General features: G+C 38.5%; 1 protein-coding gene across 9 annotated transcripts in view; it reads right to left on the bottom strand.

Moving 5' to 3' along the window:
- The window catches only part of EPC1 (enhancer of polycomb homolog 1), a 65,183-nt gene that overhangs the window by 12,679 nt on the left and 31,026 nt on the right, over positions 1-21,478 (bottom strand). For all 9 annotated transcript variants that reach the window (XM_039571370.1, XM_039571342.1, XM_039571358.1 and 6 more), the window contains 9 exons: positions 11,042-11,201; positions 9,200-9,345; positions 8,908-9,114; positions 8,365-8,513; positions 6,907-7,063; positions 5,425-5,601; positions 5,224-5,313; positions 4,990-5,138; positions 3,560-3,912 (listed from right to left, as the gene is read on the bottom strand). In XM_039571370.1, coding sequence (XP_039427304.1) covers positions 3,560-3,912; positions 4,990-5,138; positions 5,224-5,313; positions 5,425-5,601; positions 6,907-7,063; positions 8,365-8,513; positions 8,908-9,114; positions 9,200-9,345; positions 11,042-11,141 — 1,528 coding nt within the window. In that variant the 5' untranslated portion in view covers positions 11,142-11,201. The remainder of the gene's footprint in view (positions 1-3,559; positions 3,913-4,989; positions 5,139-5,223; positions 5,314-5,424; positions 5,602-6,906; positions 7,064-8,364; positions 8,514-8,907; positions 9,115-9,199; positions 9,346-11,041; positions 11,202-21,478) is intronic.

Raw genomic sequence — 21,478 nt, 5'->3', positions numbered from 1 at the left:
ACATGCAAAATCGCAGTGCAACAATCTCCACAGATCTTTAATACTGAGCACTCAAAGTCAGAATCAGAATAAATTGCCTTTCTTTAGGATCAAAGGCACTTCAAAATGTTTATACAACGCCCAGCTCTGTGGAAACCTCTCTCTGATCCTTCAGGATGAAAATAATACTCCCTGTAGCCAGAGAATGGTATGTTACAGCACAGCTTTTGTAACACACCCTCTCATGAACAGAAGACCTGAGATACCATCTCAACTTCATGGCCCTGCTGGCCTTGTATAACAGACCCGAGAAAAGTATTTTCCACAGCAGTTGTTCCACGTCAACAGCATGTCTGGATCATGCAAGACAGAAAAAGCTCAAGACTTTCTTAGTGGGGAAACAAAAAAAACTTATGCGAGGGCACACAATATGTATGGCAACATGACCACCTCTGCTGGTCACTACAGAATCCCAGGATGAACATCTTAAAAGTAATCAATATTGTTTGACCACAAGTCACAGTAGCAGTGAAAAGATAAAATGACTTAAAAAAAAAAATAGAGATGTATTACTAAGTGTTTTCTGACAAAAGACCAACTGCCACTTCAAAAACCTAAAAGGCAAAGAAAAAACAAACCTAGAACATCCACACCCACAACAAACTCCCAGCTTTAAAAAGGATCAGGGAAACCCAATAGGGTTGTTAAGCTGCAGTAGTAACTACTAGAAAAACTTCAGGATGGCTGTTAGATACCAGATGTTCTCTACACTATTTGCTACAGAAAGTATAAAGACATAACTCAGCAGCTGTAGCCCCCACTGACAGGCACCTTTGAGGAAGTCAGACTCATACATGAGACACGCAAACACCCCTGTGATCTGTGTAGACAACGTATCTCACAGAATCCTTTCAGAAATGGAAAAAAAAAACCCACTAAAACCAGACTGGCACCAAGATGAAGTTGAAACAGACTGTGCTCCTTACAAACACCTACACTTGAACAGGTGATCAGCATACACCACATATACACAGACTCATATATACCGCCAATGCAACAAGAATCACAATTAAGATTATTTATAATTATATGAACACAAATCTACCTAGTTGTATTAATTGCAAGTGACTATCCAAGGACTCTGGTAACCAATTTAAAGTGTATCTATGAATTCAGACAGCTATACTTTTTTATTGAACATTTAATTGCCATATCAAATCCTAAAAAAATTTAGGAAACTAAACTCCACATTTATATTTTGAAAAGCTTGGAATACTAACTTAAATGTTTTTCACAGATACTAAATCATTCGCACAGAATTCCAAGCACAAATGAATGTAATATACCTGGTACTTACATGCATGTGTTTCTCACGGGCTTCAAAATGCAACCACACAATTAAAACCTTCTATGGGACTCATCAACATAAATAACAATTCCATTTAATTCCTAAATGATGTAGATAAATATCCTTACCATCTATTTCAGGAAAAAACACTATAAAAGGATGTGCGTGTGTTTATTTATAGACACACACAGAAACATGGGCTTTAAAATCCATCAGCCAATTTTTCAAGTCTATGTGATTTTCGTATGTAAAGCATTGCCCATTAATATTTTTCAGTGTATTTACAGTCTATTCAACATACATTAGTTTTGTTTTCACATTTGTAATCTGGCTACCATTTATCACAATTCAGACTGGCCACCAGGCAGAGAATGCCCTCAATTCAGTTGGATTTGGTTTACTGATTCAAACCAGTGAAAGGGCAGAATTTAAACACCAAAAGCCACACTAAGATCACAAACCAGAAGAATCATCAGTTTTGGCCCTTGTACATTTCCAGCAAGAAGAACCATGAAAGAAGAAAGGGGCATGGGGGGCAAGGACCTACTCTAGGACAGCATAGAGAAGCATGAAATAAAGCAGCAGAACAAAGCTGCTCACTAACTCTACAAATGCAAGGAGAAAGAATTTTCAGGAAAAAAAACCTCAAAACATGATAGAGGAGGGAAGGCACATAATATAGTGGCAAACAGAAAATTAAAGTTATCTGATACCAGCATAACAGTCTTAAAGCAAATCACCAAAACAATCCACAATTCCCTTAATTTATTAGGTATATGCATGTTCCAGGTTACAATGTAAGATGTAACCACTAGTATGTATTCTATTATCATCTTCACAAGTTGTTAAAACAGGTGGGGCAGTGTTCATCATCTCCTACCATGATTCATCCTTGGTAACTCTGTTCGGGGGCTATCTTTGTTTAATGGGCAATCAAGGACCCACCACATGACTCAGAGTTACATCAGCCCATTGTGAGATGCTCTGGCCAAGGGGAGGAGCCAAGCATTCCCACCTGGATATAACCCAGGGTTTGGAATACCACAAGCAGCCCTACCTACTGGATTCCCAGAGGACAAGAGCTACCACTGGACCTTCAGGTGAAGACCAGACCCTTCTACAGGATCACTGCTTCAACAGGACCACTTCATCTGGACTGCTACCACCACCCTGACTAACAGGGTGTGTCAGCTTGCATCCTGACTCTGTCAGTGTTCTTGTACTATTGCATTTATTTTAATGTTCCGATTAAACTATAATTCTGACTCGCGATCTCCCACTGGTTTGTTTTCAAACCAGTACAGCGCATCTCAGCTCACCACACTCCTACATTATCCAGGTTTTCTGATTGGTTTCCAAAGTCATAATTCAAAATGGCAAGGAAAATATGATTCTAGAGGGCTCCTTACAAAACCATGGTGAACTTTTATGGGTTTTTTTTATAAAAAATTACACCACTTTAACCTTCTATTAAAAGGTAACATTTACAGTAAATAGCTCATTAATTTTGAAGAGTTAGTAAGTTCCATTTTAACCATGTAAATACCAGTCTTCTAGTGAGAAGAATCCTATAGCAAGAGTGATGCTATCCAATAGTATTCCCATTAAAAACCACTACCACATCATGTTTTTTCAGAGTCAGATCCTCAAATCTGTAATTAAGTTCTACAAGATGTAATCTGCCACTTGCTGACAAGATGTAGAGATGATTAGTCCAAGAGTTTTGCTAAGCATAAGCAGATGCATCAGTGAGGGTGGGCTGGGTACTTCTTACCTGGGAAATGGCATTTAAGTTCAAGTAACAATTCATAGCATGCTGGGATTTTAAATGCAAACATTTAACCTAAACATTTCCCATCACTGCCACACCTTGTACTAGAAAAAATCTGGTCCTTAATCAACATTTTATATCAACATTTCAATTAATGTATTTTTAATTTCAAAAATCCAAATCTTCAGTCAACTTAAACCCTACACAGTACTGTTTTTTCAACTTTCATATTTCTAAAATTGTAATTATATACCACTGTAGCATTTGTATAAATCTCAGATGCAGTACACTACTGTTAGCAATGAACACAAATTCAGTGTAGCAAAAAGGAGATACATGTTAAGATGGGCTGTTACCATCAAAATAGACCACAGTGTAAAGTATGGATGACCTAATGATATTCTGGATTTTCTGACATAAGCTTAAAACTTCTAGAAGCAAGTTTGTTAAAATAAACATACCAATATGTGCTGAACCACTGCTACTTTTACTTTGTATAGAGGTACTGCATGTCTGGGTCCCGGGTTGTGCTGTGCCTGTTCGATTTAAACCCCTGTATAATTTCCTACAGGAGAGTTCATCATTGTCACTGTCATGTAGGGATGGTGTCCGAGGCCTAAAATGCCGCCATCTACATGATTTGATATTGACTAGTATCTGACTGAGGTCTTTTGAGAAAGATTTGTCCGAGGTATTTGTTTCTGAGGTATTGGCAAATTGACTGATTGAAGAGTGTTGTGATGAGGAAAACCTTTCCAAATCCAGATGATGAAATGCATTATCGTAGTCCGAATGCGCTCTGTCTAGTAGCACCCTAAAACCAGGAGAACAATGCACAATTATACAGTGGCAAGAAAATACCAAGGAAGTTATTGGTTTGACGTGTGCTTCTGGATGGTAAAGGGATAAAAAAGCTACATAGAAGTGTTCTAGAACAAGCAAACACACATATACACACTCCCCTGACAACAATGCACGACCATCTATTATTTCACAGTAAGTAGTACATTTAGGTATATTCTAGCTTCTACTGTCTGAAGAGCTGAGGTACATCATGTATATATTGAAGACACTGCAACAACATAGAATTAAAACAAAAAGACCTAGAGAATAACACTGATTAAGCAAAAACTGATTCACATGTCCTCCTAAAGTAACTTCATTTCCAAAGCCTTACTCCCATATATACTGACTATACCTACAACCATCCCAATGCAGTAGGGATGTCGCACACTAACTTCCAAATCCCCTTGCAAACATCCCAGTAAGAGTCATCTTACCGACTGGCCAAGCTGGCTTACTAATATGTGAAGAGGTGCTAAGCATAAATTTGAAAGGCAAATCACATTCTTACTATTAATAAACACTTAATACAAATATACTGTTTCCTTAAAAACATCATATACACTCAACCATTTATAAATTGTTTTCAGTGAATATTCTTAAAAGCAAAATGCCTGAAATAGGTAATTATTTGATATTTTTCACAAGTTTGAAATACAGCAGTTATTGTAATTTCTAAGCACCTCTCCCAAAATCACCAAATACAGCCGAAAGTCTGAAAAGCATTTTTTGCAAAATACAATTTTTGCTATCTTGAAATGCTACTGTTTGAGGACAGCTATGCAAATAATATAAAAACAAACTAATCACAACTGAAGATACACATGTATTTTCATGTCCAAAAATGGAACTATTTAGGAAAACATTACTAAAACAGCTTCCACTAGTGCAAAATAAAAATGGAAACATTAGCCAGCTAATCTCCCTGTGATGTCTCCATTTTTTTATTTTTTGGTTTTTGGGTTTTTTTTAGATTTTGTTGTTCTTTGCATCTTACTGATTTTTTTAGTTTTATTTTTATAAACAGCAACAATTACACAGCACTCACCTTCCACCACGGCCAACCCGCCTTCGTGCAAACCCAATACACCTCTGGGGTACAGTGAGGGTGGTTAAGCAATATCTGTAACGCACATCTCCTAATCTTCCCTCCTTAGGGCTACTCCATGGCCAGTTGCCAGGTTGATCTAAATGAGGCTTAAAATAATTTTAAACAATTAAACACAAGATGTCTTCCCACAATGACACTCTGCCTCATAATGCATAAGGAAATTCTACTTACAGCATAGTACTGACAGCCTGCTTTTCTACGGAAGGCGAAAGGACCATCAGGATCATTTTCTTCCTCTGCCTCCGAAGAACCAGACAAAACCTTCAAAGAGGAGATGGGGTAAGCATAGTGTAAAAGGAGAGATATTAGAAAATTCCTGAGTTTTACTTCTACTCTTTCCCAAAGAGCAGCACAAAACTGTAGAGGTCCTACCTGGGAGAGAGGTTCATCATCTGAGCTAGGAAAATCGTACTGATTCAAATCTTTAGCATTAAAGACTGGCAGTGCAGCAGGACTTGTCTGTTGAGGAGTAGCAGCAGCGGACGAAGGTAAGACTTTTGGCTTCTTCTCATACTTTCTTTTGGGTCTAATAACATCAGGTTTATCTTGCTGCAAGAAAAATAAAAAGCAGTGTAAAATTACACACAGAAGAAAATTACATTAAAACAGGAATTTAAATGAACTCCTGCATAAGCAAGCTAATGACATGAACTCATCTCTCTACCATCTTCACTGTAAAACATGCAGTCATTTCAGAGTGCCTGTATTTCATTTCCAGTAATTGAAACATTGAACAGACAAGGAAGAATCAAGCACTGTTTGCTCAATCTGTGCTAGGTAATTCACTAGCAGTTAAGGTAACAGTACTACTTTGAAGATCTAGACCAAAATATATATGATGATGTCCATGAGGCACTTTTTTTACTTCCTAGCATTTTCAATTGATAGCCATTTATGCAGTGTTAGGGTATTACTAAGCATCAAGCAGTGCTCTGAAGGCAAAAATAGACTTCTCAAAGATACCTATAATCTTGCAAACGTCTCTAAAAATTAAACACACTCCCCGATACAATGCAAAGCCAAGTTTAAGTGCATTTCCCAAGTTTCCAAGCTGTGACATACTGCACTGATCCAACATCACTGATAAGCAAGTACACACCAGCAAACACAATGATAATGCTTTACTATCAGTGGAAGAATTCACTGATTCAAGCCACCTCATCAAATTCAGAACAGCCTCTAGATATTCTTCAATTACAAGTTGTCTTGGTTTAAAATTCAAATTATACCTCAGCATTTATCCTGTGTTACCTGACCTACTTAACATGCTCAGTTGTTCGCACTGTAGCTATGCTTTGTATGACACAAAATTAAAGCCTGCAGGGAGAAAAGTACTTGTCAGCTGTTTAAATCAACTAAGATTATTTGACACTTTACTTAAATATGAAACCAAATATACACAGCAAAGGGACAATTATCAATGGGTCATATTTCAGAAACAAAACAAATCCCAACCCTCCATATTAAATTAACTACGTAACTTAAAACAATACATGGCATTCACATCATTAGTTCTATCTTTGTACAACATCTAGATAATAAATACAGTTTTGTTCAGGACATCCTATCTTTATGTACAGTAGTAAAGAAAAATGTTTCTGTCCCCCTGAATAAGAACACAATTGCATGTGTCCTTTTATCTGTAGTTTGTCTGTACTTCCTTTATTTCTGTCTTGAAGAATGCTGGTAGTCTGTTTCCTTGAAACTCCAACAGAACAAAGCCATTTTATTTCACTTGCAGTTTTGTTACCCTACTGCCAGTTCCAAAAAGCTTCCTCCCTCTTCCAAACCTAAAATGGTGTATTTTGTATACTTCGCAGGATGAACAGTAACTTGGTTACTGACATTACTTACTTTAACTTTGTATTCTTTCAGTTCCATAGCTTCTTGGTGTTTAAAAGAACTGCTGTTAGTCACAGGAATGATGGGAATAGCATAGGTGGGTTTAAGTGGCTGCCGCTGTGCCATGACTTCAGACATGATCTCTCCACTGTAGTCACCCAAATTATACCTGAAATGAGAATAAATTTTATTTGCTGGAATGTTTACTATGTCCATCTGGTAAAAAAATGAAAAACACAAATTGATGCTTGCAACTTGGGGTAAAGGGACATCCAGGACATCAGCAAGAAGCACAAAAAGTATGATTCCAGAGAAGGAGACTAATAACATATAAAATTAATTGCAATGAATAATGCTGCCAGACGAAACAGGACAACTACCCTGTAAAGCATCTCCAAAAGGTAATACTGTAAAGGAAAGAAGAGGAGAGGGTTACCCTCCCCCTTCCTTGGGGACTGGTGCCATTTAAAGACCATACATTTATCACTCAAAGTCTTAAAATAGTGAAGCAGAATGCCTTATTCATGAATCCTCCCTCTTTTGTGTTATGGAGTATTTTCAATAAGGAGATCCATGAAACATTACATTTCAAGTCCTGTGACAAATGCTGAGCTGAAGTGCAGTTCTCTACTCTGAGGGAGGTATTAGAGTCTTTCCTCTATTCAATGGCTTGTTTTCTTTAAAAAGCAACTGGAATAATCTTCACAATTTCTCCCTCTCTACGTTTCTGCTGAAAATGCTCAGGGCTTAAAAGAAATGCCCTGGTAGAGCTAGTTCAGCTTGTCTCCCTAAAAATCCAGACTAGCTGCTGACTCAGAACATTTGCCTTCAAACATGGATATTTATGCTAGAAAAGTCTATTCAGATTCTAAGTATCAACCTAAAGGATATCTCCATATTGCAATTGTGATCCTCAGTCGACTGGGAAAGCTGACACTTGGCAAAGCATTTGGCCCTCAGCACAGCTGACCAACAGGATGGCAAAAGAAGCATTAGCTGGAGATGACTCTCACGTTTAATACTGTACAAAATGTCTATTTGTTTTCCTAACAAGAGGGTATTAGATCAAGCTTTTTTAGCAAAGAATGAAGACCATGAAGTCAGAGAGGAATGGTAGTGATTGAAAATGGCCTTAAAAATAGCTGGGATTTCCTTAATCTACATGCTTAACACACAGTTTCAAATGACTTCGCTTGAAACTATGATCTCTCTTCTGGTATAGAATACGGAGTAGATACATACATTTGAAAGCATCTACACATGTAATAAAATGATGTAGCTTAGTATGACAATAACCCTCCCATAATAAGCAAATTCCTAATGTTTTTTTTTCCATAGGCAAATATGACTATGCTATCCTGTAAATGTGAAACAGAGTCTGAACTTAAAGATCTCCCACTGTACAAATATTTGCAGCAATCCGAATATAGTTTCCAAAGCTTTCTGCAGCAAATTTTCAATAACCATTACCTCTTCTCCATAATTTCCAGTGTTAAATGCAGCAACTCTCTCTTGCTTTTTTCCCTCCTTTTTATCATCTCCAGGATGGTTACTGCACGACTCAGATCTCGACGCAGCTTCAGCATCTTCTCATAAGAAGCTTCATCATTTTTTCGATTCTGTAGATACATAAATTATGTATGTTTCCCCATATTATTGAAGTTAAATAATCTGAATTAAAGTAAGTTCTAAATATTTAGGTATATTAAAAAAAAAAAAAGACAAGTCACATGCTAAACCAAAGAGAAGCATGTGCACATTATCAATGATACACAGCCTGCCAACACCCTAAGTAGGTTTAACAGTAAATTTAGTGAAAAAGTGAATATAAACTTTCATTTAATAGTTGGACTAAAGCCGTTTTATGTTTTTTGCCCTTGCAAATTGAAAAGAGAACATCCCATTTTTCATTATGTTATACTACATTGCAGAATTGTTTCTTTATATAAGCAACTTTCTGGAAGACGGAGAATGAAAAGAAAGAAAAGCTGAGGGAGGCACTGATATACTTACTTTTCGTGTCTGCATCTTTTCTGTTCGTCTTCTAAAAGCAACATAAGGGTCATTTGTGCTGGAACCATCTCGTTTTTCCTGCTTCACTGCTGGGATAAGTGAGGGACCTCGACAATTTTTCCTCTTTTTAATCCAGTACTCATACACTTCTCTGATCAATTCATCATCTTCCTTCAGCAACAGCTTGGCCTCTTGCAGGCTGACTGGCTAAATGTAAAACCCAGCATGTCACTTTCATACAGTAATACATAGAGTGTGTCTTTCAAATTCTTTATTCAAAGTACCGTTGTACCTGCTGACCGCTGCCCTTTTCTAGTCTGTCTATCATCTCCTCAAATTGCAAAGGAGAGATGTCCATTCTTTTCTTCAACTTATTCACAAAGATCTCATCTTCCGAATCCAAGTCATAATCTGGCTGCTCAGCATCCAAACTAAAAGCTAAATGATACAGTGAAAGTTGAAGTTAGTTTTACTACAAAAATGTTTTGTTCTAATAGTGCCCAGAGCACACATCACACTTCTCAAGAGAAAACCAAAATTATTTGTTTGAATGTTGCAGCAATGCTACTTCCACATTGATGTAAATATTGAGGTCTTTTTCTTGAAAAAAAACCTCCCTGTTAAAATCAGGCATAAAAGTTGACATCTACTGGTTATGGTTTTGTTAACCAATGAAAACTTATTAGTGGTCAAACCACCTAACAGCTTTCTAGGTGTTGTCTTACTGAAGCCTCACTGCTTCAGTAAGAAATTTTTAGATTCGTTAGAATCTTCATGGGTGCCAAGCATTCTGCAGTTCTCTGTATTGTATGATCAGCAGTTAAGATTTCAGCCCCAACACACATCAAAGGTACTCTAGCGAAGTATGTGCAGACTGTATTACAATGATCTTGCACACATTCTCATCAATGATTTTTGTGATGTAGATGAGTCAGACTACACTGGCCCAGTATGATCTACCCTGTGTAGCAAAGCATCTTCAAATACAAGTAATGTTTTGCAGAATGCAAACAACTGTTTTTCACAGTATCCTACAAAAACACATCATTCTGCATTTGAAACACGACTCCCTAGTTCTCATGCCTCATTCAAATTGCTGTGGTAAGAGACACAAATTTCTTCCCAAGTGTACATGCGAAAACATATCTAGTTTTTAATAAACAAATAGGTAGAATATAATGCACCTTAAAGTTCTGTGCCAGCTGTTAGAACTGCTAGATAAGGAAAGTAAGAATGAAAGTACAACCTTAATATCAGCATGGAAGACTGCTAGTAGGAAGGAAGAACTGTTTTACAATGAGGGTGGTGAAACACTAGAACAGGTTGCCCAGAAAACTGGTGGATGCCCATCCCTGGAAACATTCAAGGTCAGGTTGGACCGGGCTCTGAGCATCTTGGTAAAGTTGAACCCCCTCACTGCAGGGGGCTTGGACGTAGATGATCTTTAAAAGGTCCTTTCTAACCCATGCTAGTCTGCAACTCATATTTTAAGCCATTACTGAGGCTCAGACTGATACAGAAGTCTAGCATTTAACCAAAGTTAATTAGGCATGAGATATGTTTACACAGCATAGATGCTACTTCTTAAATTCTGCTCATTACACTATGCAACAGAATTCTGCAACAGACTGTATATTTCATAATTTTTTCCAAAGTTATCTGAAGTAATGTGGTGCTCACGTGAAGGGTCACATCCATAGCAAATAGCTGCTATCTTCCAACAAAAACAAAACCACAACAAATTTGCACATCATCAGTGATATCAAAACCCATCTGCTTTTAGATGTAGAATACTTCCACCAGGCATAGGCAAATGCTGCTACTGTCATTTCTGGTTGGCTTCCCAATCCACTCTACTGCCATTTTATATTGGTTACACCTCAGGGACAGGTATTCTGTTTCTTAGCTATGTGTAGATTTGCGTCTATCCTTGCTAACAAATCTAAATTTCCTTGCAAACTGTTGTTATGGTACTTCTTCAGCAAGTACTATGTATTTTTCAACATGTTGAAAAGAATTAATTCTTAGAAGTCAGTTCTGATGGGAGCTCAACAAACATTTATGAATAATGTCTTAACTACTAGCAAAATTAAATTCTCAATGTAGACTTCAATGAATGAGTTACTTTACTTACGCTGTATGTGAATCAGCTGCTTTGGCATTTTAAATTCTCCAGGATATATAGATTCATAGTATGCAATATTACTTTCTGCTTCTGGAACCGGTATAACCATGTTATCCCTCTTCTCTCCATAGACTTGTTGTGCTGAGATAGCCCGCTGCAGATGATGTTCCTACAAATAAAAAGGTGAAACGAAAACCTGAGAAAACACTTCCAGAACTCAGACTTGCTCAAGTTGAAGCAGGTGTATTTCTCTGCAAATGCTCTCACTGTAAACCCCTGAGCCGAGCCGCCGATGGTCGCATCCCAAGTGCGGTGCCAAGGCCGGACGGTTCCCCGGCAGGTGGCGCTGTCCCCCTCGCACACCCCCTCACACCCCGCAGCTTCCCAACTCCTCCAGTCGTGTCGGCGCTCCTGGCACACCGAGACACACAAACCGTACGTCGCTGTTTCTGGAGAGACACTTAAGATTGATTAGATATACAGACTGCAACAAGTAGCGGCAGACCGATATTGACTCTGGTACTATTCGGTACTTGCCTTGGCCATTTATTGCCAGTGATGACAGAAAACCAGAAAGGAGGCCTTGCCATCATTGCCAATGAACAGCGACTATTCTTACCTAGTCAATGACTCCTGAAGACATTCTCATTTTTTGCAATGCTTCCCATTATCCTCCCTTTCCTCCTCCTAATTCATCAAAAAACAGCAAAAATGCAATCCATTCTCTCCACAGTTCTGTCAAGACAGTGAGTAGTATCAGCAGGGTTCATACGGTTACTAACAAAAACCCACACAGCAACATGTGAGCACGTCTTTAAGTGGTTTACTGACAATACAACAAGGTATTTTTTTCTTTACTAGCAATGCTGGTTTCTTAAGTTTCTATTCTGTTCCTGCCTAGGTGCTCAGTAAACCCCAATGCTACAACAGTTAGACCAGCCAATACATCTCTCAGTGAGATGCTATAAACCAGATTACTGAAATACTCGAAAGCAAGAACTGCAGCAGAAGGGTAGCAGTCGGTTTTAACACTGAATGTATGATGTTCATTCATGTGATCTTATTGCATCTTTGGCTGTCTGACTTAAATTTAACTCCTTTGGTACAATAAGGGCAATTAATATCTTCTGTCTAGACTTTAAAAAAAAATAATTAAGAACATTATAAAACAGGCTTTATTGTAAACTGCAAAGCTGATGCAGCTTGGAATTCAACCGTGTTCTAACATGTAATTCTGCTAAAAGAATCCATAGGATTTAAGCCTATATTCAAACAAGGCAGACATTATTTCACATCCATCCCTGGTAGACACCAATCATGAGAATAAGGCATAGCAGAGTTGCAAGTAGAACTCACTGCACTGGTTTTGACCTGCATTATCTGTTAAGTCCAGACACACACGTCACCTAGGAAGTGTGGCAGCATTCTGTCTTGGGTACGGACAAAATAATTTCTTTTCTACCTTTTACTGAAGTATTGCTGTCAGACACCTCAATATTTTGTAACCTGTAATAATTCTTCAGGATTACACAGCTACAACTTGTTGCCTAAGAGGGAACTAAGCTTTATCGTCATATAGCACAGTAGGATTCTGTGTCAAACGCATAGTAATAGCCAATGTTTCTTTAGTAACAGCAAAAGCTTACTGGTTTTATAATAGATAAGGGTTCCTGGTGTATTTATCCCAACTTGTGTTTCTAAACACCAAAAAATGCTTTATTTCAGAGAAGAAATTGACGTCATACACTAAATTATGATTTCAATTTCTCTGGTCCACCTTTGATATGGACACAGCTAGTAAGTACCAGTAGCCTATACTTCTTTACTAACAGGTCTTAGTAATGTGTATTTAAAAGATATCTTAACAATATCCTTGAAACAGAAGCACAAATCACGCCATCACCTTCCTTTCATCCCAATTACAAAAATACTCAGAATTTGACTGGACAGTCTTAGTAGAGCCATGTATTACGAAAAGCAACTGGATAAAATTTCCCCCACTGAAAAAAGTTAATCTCCTGTATGTATCAATTTCAATTCACCTTCAGAGACACTCCACTAAACAGAAGAAACTAAGCAGACAAGGCAACTTCTCCTTACACCTCCATGCATCAAAGTTTTCACTTACTCGGACAAACCCACAAGAGAAACTTTGCCCCCAACTTCAGTATCTCAGCTGGTGGCTCAGCACATCTCTCTCTATCCTTGTAATACATACAAATCAGGTGCAATTGTTAACTCTGAAAGCAGTAATTTTTAACAAGAAAGCATGTTAAATATCTACTATTAATTAATCCACTACAGCTTACAGTTTCTATTCTGCAGTCATTCTCCACTGTGATTACACAGCTGATTACTCCCACCAAGATGCAACACCTCATTCATCTGGATCCACAGCTTTCCTTTCAAAAATGCAGTGGGTTTCCTCAATTTGTCAGAATGATTTTAAATTCAAATCCTAATCAAATTTTCTGGCTGCTCTTCATGTTACAGGAAGATTTATATGTATATACTGTAGTCCCAGCCACTCCTGAAAACACCACCACGCATTTAAAGACAGACCACCTAGGAAATTCAACAAGTGTTTTCGTTTTGTCTGTCCATCTATTTCTAGATGGAGTTTTCCAAGCAGATTTATTTCCACTACACAACTGCTCCCATTCACTGTATAAAAGAACAGTATCAAAAAGCCTTTTTTATGCCACTATCCATTAGGTCCCATGACCTGCCACAAAAAGAAGTTCGACTGGGTTAACTGGGGTTTGTTCTTGAAAACCTCTTATTGTTTATAGAGATTAGTATCTTCCAGGTGATCAATGGGGCCAAATAATTTACATTATCCATATTCCCCTGGGAACTGCGTGTAAGATGACTTGTTTGTAACCCTCTAGCTTCCACCTTTTCAACGGTCTGCTGACTGTTACGAAGTTTTGGGTTGGGATTTTTGGAGGGATTTTACGTTTTGGGGTGTGGGTTTTTTTGTTTTTTTTGTTTTTTTGTTTTTTTTTTTGGTTTTGTTTTGTTTTTTTTAAAAGAATAGTTTAGTGGCTTTTCTCTTTCTCCTCAAACATCATCTACCCCTCTGAAGTTCTCAAACAGTTGTAAAATTATTCCAGACTGTTTCTTTAAATTCCTGGCATGAATTTTAGATAGGTTAGTCAAGCTCAAGGGCTATAATATGTCTTGTTAGAAGGGAACTTATCTAACAGCCACCACCCCGAGGTTCAGTCTTGTGCCCCTTGCTGTCATTATCCACACTACCACAGCCTTATGTCAGACTGAATCTATGATGACAGCTTAGGGAACCAAATCCACAAAAAGCCATCACTCTCCTGTTATTTCCCCTGAAAACAATTAGAAATGATTAGTCTACTGAAAAATTGTCTCCCTGAACTGCCAGGGTGTGTGTATGCAAAGCAGTAGGGATATGCAGAACAGAGGAAGATGATTCGCTTTGACAGCAGTTAGCCATTACACTGGCTTAACTGCTTCACTAAATTTATAAAGTCTTTTTAAAATGAATACCAAGGACACCCCCCCACTAAGACTCATTAAACATTTCAACCATCTCAGTATCAAGTACAATCAAGAAAAGCTTCCTCTCACTACAAATATTCACAGAATATTCTCATAATATTCTGCACCTTTGTTTCTTTGATGCTAGATGTATCTCACCTTGTTCCTTCTTTCAAGATACACCTTTCATTCAAATATTAATTGTTCATGTGTTATTTGTTCATATTTATCAGTTTCCACTTTCAGTGTACTCACATTTCTTTCTTAATGTGCCCTTCTGATTGAAACAACATTGAAATATCTGCATTTGTTTTACAAAAAACCTCAGCCTGAACTGCCTAACACCACAGCAGAGTGCTTCAAAGTTTCCGCCTTTTCTATTCCAGCTTGCTTCCCTCGGATCTTTCACACATACTGTTTCACAACATGTACTTATTGAAGGTAGGTTATTCTCACTGAAACTGCTTTGCACTTTCACATTTAACTATTTTCAATCTATTAGTTATGATTATATCCAGAAAACCTTTCATTTTCAGTTGCTTTCTCTGCCTGACATAAAATGCTATTGGAATTACAACTTTGGGAGTGCTGTGATGCTAATTTGATCCAGTCACTTCAGAACAATGATACTGTTCCTCAAACTTCATTCCTTTTACATTTTACTAATGCTCAGCCAAACTTGCGTTAAAAGCTATTTAAAGAGTTCATATAAGAAAACCCAAAAACTCTCACTCTTCCCAGCCCCCGAGTTAGTTTTCCACCAGGTTAGCATCCTATACTGGCTCATCCTGTGGTCTGACAATCCCAACAAAAAAGGGATGCAGTGGGAGCACTCAGCTCGGAGACAGAGGACGTCTCAGGAAAGGAGCAGCTTCATCACTTTTTGTAACACTCAGGCAGAAACATGAAATGAGGGGCAGGCACTGATCTCTTTCCTCTGGTGACAAGTGACAGGACCTGAGAGAACAGCTAGAAGCTGTGTCACGAGAGGTTTAGCTTGGATATTAGAAAAACGTTCTTCACCCAGAGTAGGCTTCCCAGGGAAGTGGTCATAGCACCAGCCTGACAGAGTTCAAGAAGTGTTTGGACAACACTTTTGGGCACATAGTGTGACCATTGGGGTTGCGCTGTGCAGGGTCAGGAGCTGGACTCGATGATCCTTGTGGGTCCCGACCAACTCTGGATGTTCCACGATTCTGTGAACTGCATCTTATTCACCACACTGTATTTCTGTCCAGGAAATTATTTGGACAGTTCAAACACCTACACTTACCAGATTACACTGATAGTTGGTTAAATAACAGAAAGCTTGATAACCACTTTCCTCCCTTAGTTTTCCTCCAACTAAGAGAGTTTACAGGAAGAGCCCACCAAAATAGCAACTCTTTCTGACAATGTAAAATGTAACGATGTACTTGAGACATTCCCGAAGCAAAATTATGCATTGGCACAATTAATCATTCCGTGGCCTTCCTTCCTAATAATTTTAGCATAGCAAGTTTGTCCCTTGTATTCACTCTTACTGCACACTAGTATCACCATACATGTTCCAAAATATCAAACAGTGAAAGGACAATCTAAAGCAAGTTGGCAGCAACAAAGACACTAGGAAAATCAAAACACACCAGAGCAGCTCTCATTACAGACTGAAGGAAACAGAACTTGCAGTCAGTGCTGTTTTGCGGTGGGGCAGTAGGACCCCTCTCAAACAATAATGCAAGGATACAGGTTTAACTCTTTGTCATAAGTTCAGTATTTGCATGCTTGATGCACCTCTAGCACACTACATTCAAAACATCTGAATTACAATAACTAAAACACAAAAGAAAGGATACTGTGATTGTAGCTCAACCTGACTACCAGCAGGCGCTCCTGTCTGCAAGCAGAAACAAGCAGAAGCACAGCAACTGAAAGCAAGCAGTATTTGACTTCTTTCACATTTTGGTAATACTTAAATTTTTGGTAACATGACTGTGGGATTTTAAGTTAGTTACAGTTTCTAAAAGAAAACTGGCTCTTACAGAGACCACAGAGGTTTCTTTGACAAAGTATCTACTCTGCAGTACACTCTGGAGACCATATTCCAAGTAAGATAACCACTGCACAAGGCATTAAAAGACTTAAGTGACATAACCCTGTCATTACAGTTGAACAAACCAAAGGGACAGAATCCATATTATCCTTTTAAAAAGACGATTGATAAAATGTTACTGCAGTAGCAATGAGTGCATCTTCTCAAGAAATAAAGGAACAATCTACTGTTTTGACTGTTTCCTCAAATAATTTCTCCAATTATTTCAGTGCTCTTAGAAATAATAATTTAAGGCACATTTGCTTATGGAAATTCACAAAAGAAGCAGTTCTCAAGTCCAGTGTGCAGAACAGAAAGTCTCCCGATACACCAAGCACACCCTAAGCAAGGGAGTGGGCAGATGCAAAAGGTGGGGTGGACAAGTGGAAAGTTTTTTAAAGTATTGGTACTTACAAAAGCACACAGGACTGTATTCAAACCTGTGCAGATCAGAATCGCATCTTTGCCTCTGAAACAAAACCACATTACAACTGACTGTGTCATTACTGGGAACTAAGGCAAACCACTGCCCATCTACTAGTCTCTGCAAAACTGCTGATTTACACCAGCATGACTGGGCAAAATCCTCTCACCACCCATCCCTGACAGAAGTGCTTTCTCAAAGCTACCATTTTACAGCACTTGCAATGTTTAAGGTGTAAGAACTGAAAGGGACACCGGTTTCCATCAACAGTTGTCAAGATGCATTAGGTTCACAACAGTTACTCTGAAACAGATTACTGGCGACACACAATCAAGGCCACACAAACTCAGACACCTGTCTTTTAATACGCATTTTACTTCCTAGCAGCTTGTAGTCCAAAAAAATACTCTGAACACACACAAAAAAATCCAACAAAATTGCAGCTCATTTGAAACACAAACATATTACAGATCAAATAAGAAAACATTAGGAACTGGAAAAATCAGAAAATGTTCATCATGCCATCAAGAGGTGTAAACTGGTGTATGAGCAACCTTATTCCAGGCTTACAAGGCAAAGATTTTTGGCTGCTGAATTCACAGGGATGGATGAAGGTTCTCACATCAGCAATATTTACTGGTAGGAGGTCAGTGGCAGAAAACACAGCAAAGTTGCTAGGAGACCCTGCTGCAGACCAAGACCTTTGAGGCTAACTCACTCCATAACATACGGTAGGGACTACTGAAGCACTCCTATGACCTACTGCACACAAGTCTGTCTCCAACCTCCACCTTTGCTTGTTCAGTGACCTGCAGGATACATATCCTGCCTCTTAGCCATTTAAAAGACAGCCTCTTGGAAGCATGATGGTCAAGTTACACTAGAGAAAATTTGTCTACAGATTCCATCCAATAAATCTGTGCACAAAGACAGAAAGGAATAAAACACCTGAACTGGCTCATTCTCTTCACCTTCTCCTCCTGTTACCAGATCTCAGCTGTCCCGTAACTTACTAATCAGACAATTTATATCCAAGATTAGGAGGAATATGAAGAGTAATATCAGAAAATTATGTGCAAAACAAAGAAGTCTGTATTTTTTTTAATGCCATGCCTTATTACATACTCACATTAATTCCTTCTCCCTTCCTAGAACCAGTTCAGGCATTGGAAATATGTTTCTGTGGGACTCAGGGGCAGTTCCATGCCACCATAACAGAGCAAGCTCACCCAGGGACAAGCAAGCACCAGCAGTGCTGCAAGAGAATGTACAGAATCCAGCCAGAACACAGAAGCCATCTCAGATCAACACAAACTGTTCAGAGATACCTCCTTTGCATTATTCTTACCTTTAGGGCAGAAAGTGGCTTCTAGTATGACTGAAAGCAAAAATGCTCCATTGTTCCTGAACAGCAGCTTCACAGGTTATTACAGAAGCACTTATCACAATAACATACCACACACTTCTGTTTTTAGTTCCTCACACGCATATGCAGTCACACCTAACTACTTGCAAAACAACAAAAACATTCTGACAAGTTTACTACAGAACTTGTTTCCAAACAACTGCTGCTGAAAATTTCCAAACCTGACTGAAGTCATGCTGATGAGGGCAATCTGAGTCTGCTGTGCAATGCACAGATGTCTCCAATGGGTATTCTGGCACAAGATCAGTCCCTAAGTTACACTGATCCCTGACTGAGACCCAGTAAATACCAGCTGATAGATCTGGCCTTTGGTAATGGCAAGGCAATAGTTTCACTGGTAAGCATAACTGCAGCTCTGACCCTCCTGAACTCAAGTACATGGACATCATGTAAGTGCTAGCAACCACAAGAAACACACATGATCAAAACAGGACAGAAATGGTGGGTGAGCAAAGCAGCCTTCCTTGCTCAACCTATGATAGGTCCTAAGGAAGACAATAGATCACTTCCCGGTCCCTCACCTGGCCCACAAGCAACTGTAGCCCTCCTTCTATTATGACTCTCAGTATATATGGACACACAGTGACCACCTTCTTGTATCAACCAAAGCTGCCTGCAGATTCATGCAAACCACACAGCTTCAGATCTTCCCTTCTAAAGCTCTTCTGCCAAGATCTCTCAACTGCCTGAATCATTTTACACAGTAGAGAAAATGTTTTCTTGTTATTACAGCAGTCTAAAACTGTCCCTTCATGGAGGAAAACGATGGAGATCACTTCTGTTTATCAACTGATGTCAGTCTCTTGAGTAGTTAGTTAAGGATTCTACTGTAATCACTGTAATAATTACATCTCTGCTAAAAACGCCAACTTCAAATAGTTGCACAGGTTTAAATAGCAATTACTCAGTGAAAATGAGATCTAATTTACCTCTAAAAATGCACGGGTTTGTAATTAACAAAGTATCAAAAAACCCTTGGTAATTATTAGACTTATCTAGAACACTGGTCAGAAATGAGGTCAGCCAAACCATATTAAGCATTGTCATAAACTACTTTCCCCATGTTCAAATCAGACATTTCTAAGAGCATGGAAGGAGTCTGTCCCTTCACTCGAAGAAATCTTGTTTCTGTATTTGTGGACTCCCAGCAGTAAATTATTTACAACTTCTAGGAAATCTTCACCTGCTATGCTTGTTCAGGGAATGGTGGTAGACAGGTGGAGGGCACACAGGACATTTGACCCAGAAATCTAACATTAGTCCTAGAGTTCATGACAACACTAGAAGAAATGGAGAGCGATTTGTTAACCTGTTGCCAGAAGACTGAAATCTGTTTCATGTTCTAAATTACTGCGCAAAACAGACAGGCAGAGATGAAGAAATGAATGAGACTGGCTCAATATATTCCAGAGGATAACATACACAACCTAGGAACCCCAGGAATCAGAAAATTCTAGTACTTAACACACATTAATTATGCAGTATAGTTCACAAACATAATTTAGCACCTGTATCTTTCCATGCACGGGTCCCATTCAGACCACCTAAAAAGATTTGTCTGCCTGCCAAATTGCCACTGACCAACATGCATTTAGAAGCACAGGACTCAGTACCAATTTGAAATATTTTGTTTAGGAATTGTAGAAGATCAAAACTTGTTGGAAGCCTGGGTTCTGAGAATTTCAGCCTTTCAGTGCTGAGAGGCAGTGATCCTCAGAAACACACTGTATTCGATCCAAAACCCTGGGAAAAGTTTCCTAAATTGTGTGATAACACTGAGGTTGTTGCTATGTAATTAAAAGTTATGTCACTGGGTGAAATATGTAGAAATGTAGAAAATTAGGTTTAGAACATATAGGCAATATTAGGTTACAATATGGAGGATTTGGGGTGTGAATTTATATCTTCTTTTTTCTCCTTCTTCTTCACAAATCTGAATGTTCTGTCATTGGGTCAAAAGCTCCGCACCACGGAACACAAAAAGTTAGTAATTGGATTGTAAGTAAAAACATATCTTATAATTGGTTAGTTTAGACTTTAGAAAGCTTGCAAAATTAAAACTCACGGCCATTTTCCACCATGCCAACTAGAAAGCACACCCTGTGCAGCTGTGCTAAAGATAAGAAATAATAAACATCAGTAAAGAAGAAAAGCCTGGCATCTCCTGCATTGTAATCCAAACTCTGAGTAAAAGAACTCGAAATTCAGAAGCAGAGGAAATTAATAAAAACTGGCAGAAGGCACTAAACTATCTCATCAGTGTTGGTGATGGCCACGCCCATCTTTTCCTCTGTAATCACTTTGGTTCTCATTAACTCCTCAGCCTAGGCAACCTTGTAACCCCACAGACCACAGGGAGAAGGGATGTTACTCTTAAGCAAGTCGTCTTGTGAGCTAATTCACAGGTAATGCAAAGACCAGGACAAACTCTAGGAAAACACTGGAGCTGCCTCTTCTCATTACAAACATTTAAACCAGCTCAGCTCATCTCACACAACTTTGCCACACCAGACCTAACTGCAAACTTGTCCAAGAGCCCTCTCCTTACCTTAGGCTGCTGTTCCAGCTCATTTGAGACTGCAATGCATGGAAACTATTTATCTATAATAAACAAAGTAATTTCCCCTTAAATAAAGGATTCTAAAGAACATACTAAGATGCTTTTAATGTATTATGTAAATAGTCCAGGGCATGACCTCCACACTGAAATCAGACTGGAACAGAAACTGAGATTTTACGCAGTTCACAAGAATACAGCTTTCAGGATAGTCTACAACTGAATGAGAACAGCTCTTGTAATTTAAGCTTTCCTTTTCAGAGTTTTCAGCTATAATGCCATTTAGAACAGCTTGAATAAAGCTTTATAGCAAAACTATTCTCCTCTCATATGTGGAATATGGAAGTGGAACTTCAAGATAATTTAATCAGTTGACTAATTGTATGAAGTTCCCAAGTTAAAAGATATCGCTGCATCTATATTGCTACTTGCTTGAAACATTACTGTGCATT

The sequence above is a fragment of the Corvus cornix genome, chromosome 2 (genome assembly GCF_000738735.6).
Source record: "Corvus cornix cornix isolate S_Up_H32 chromosome 2, ASM73873v5, whole genome shotgun sequence".
Taxonomy (NCBI): Eukaryota; Metazoa; Chordata; class Aves; order Passeriformes; family Corvidae; genus Corvus; species Corvus cornix.
The sequence above is the reverse complement of the archived record's forward strand: the minus strand, read 5'-3'. Positions and strand labels throughout refer to the sequence as shown.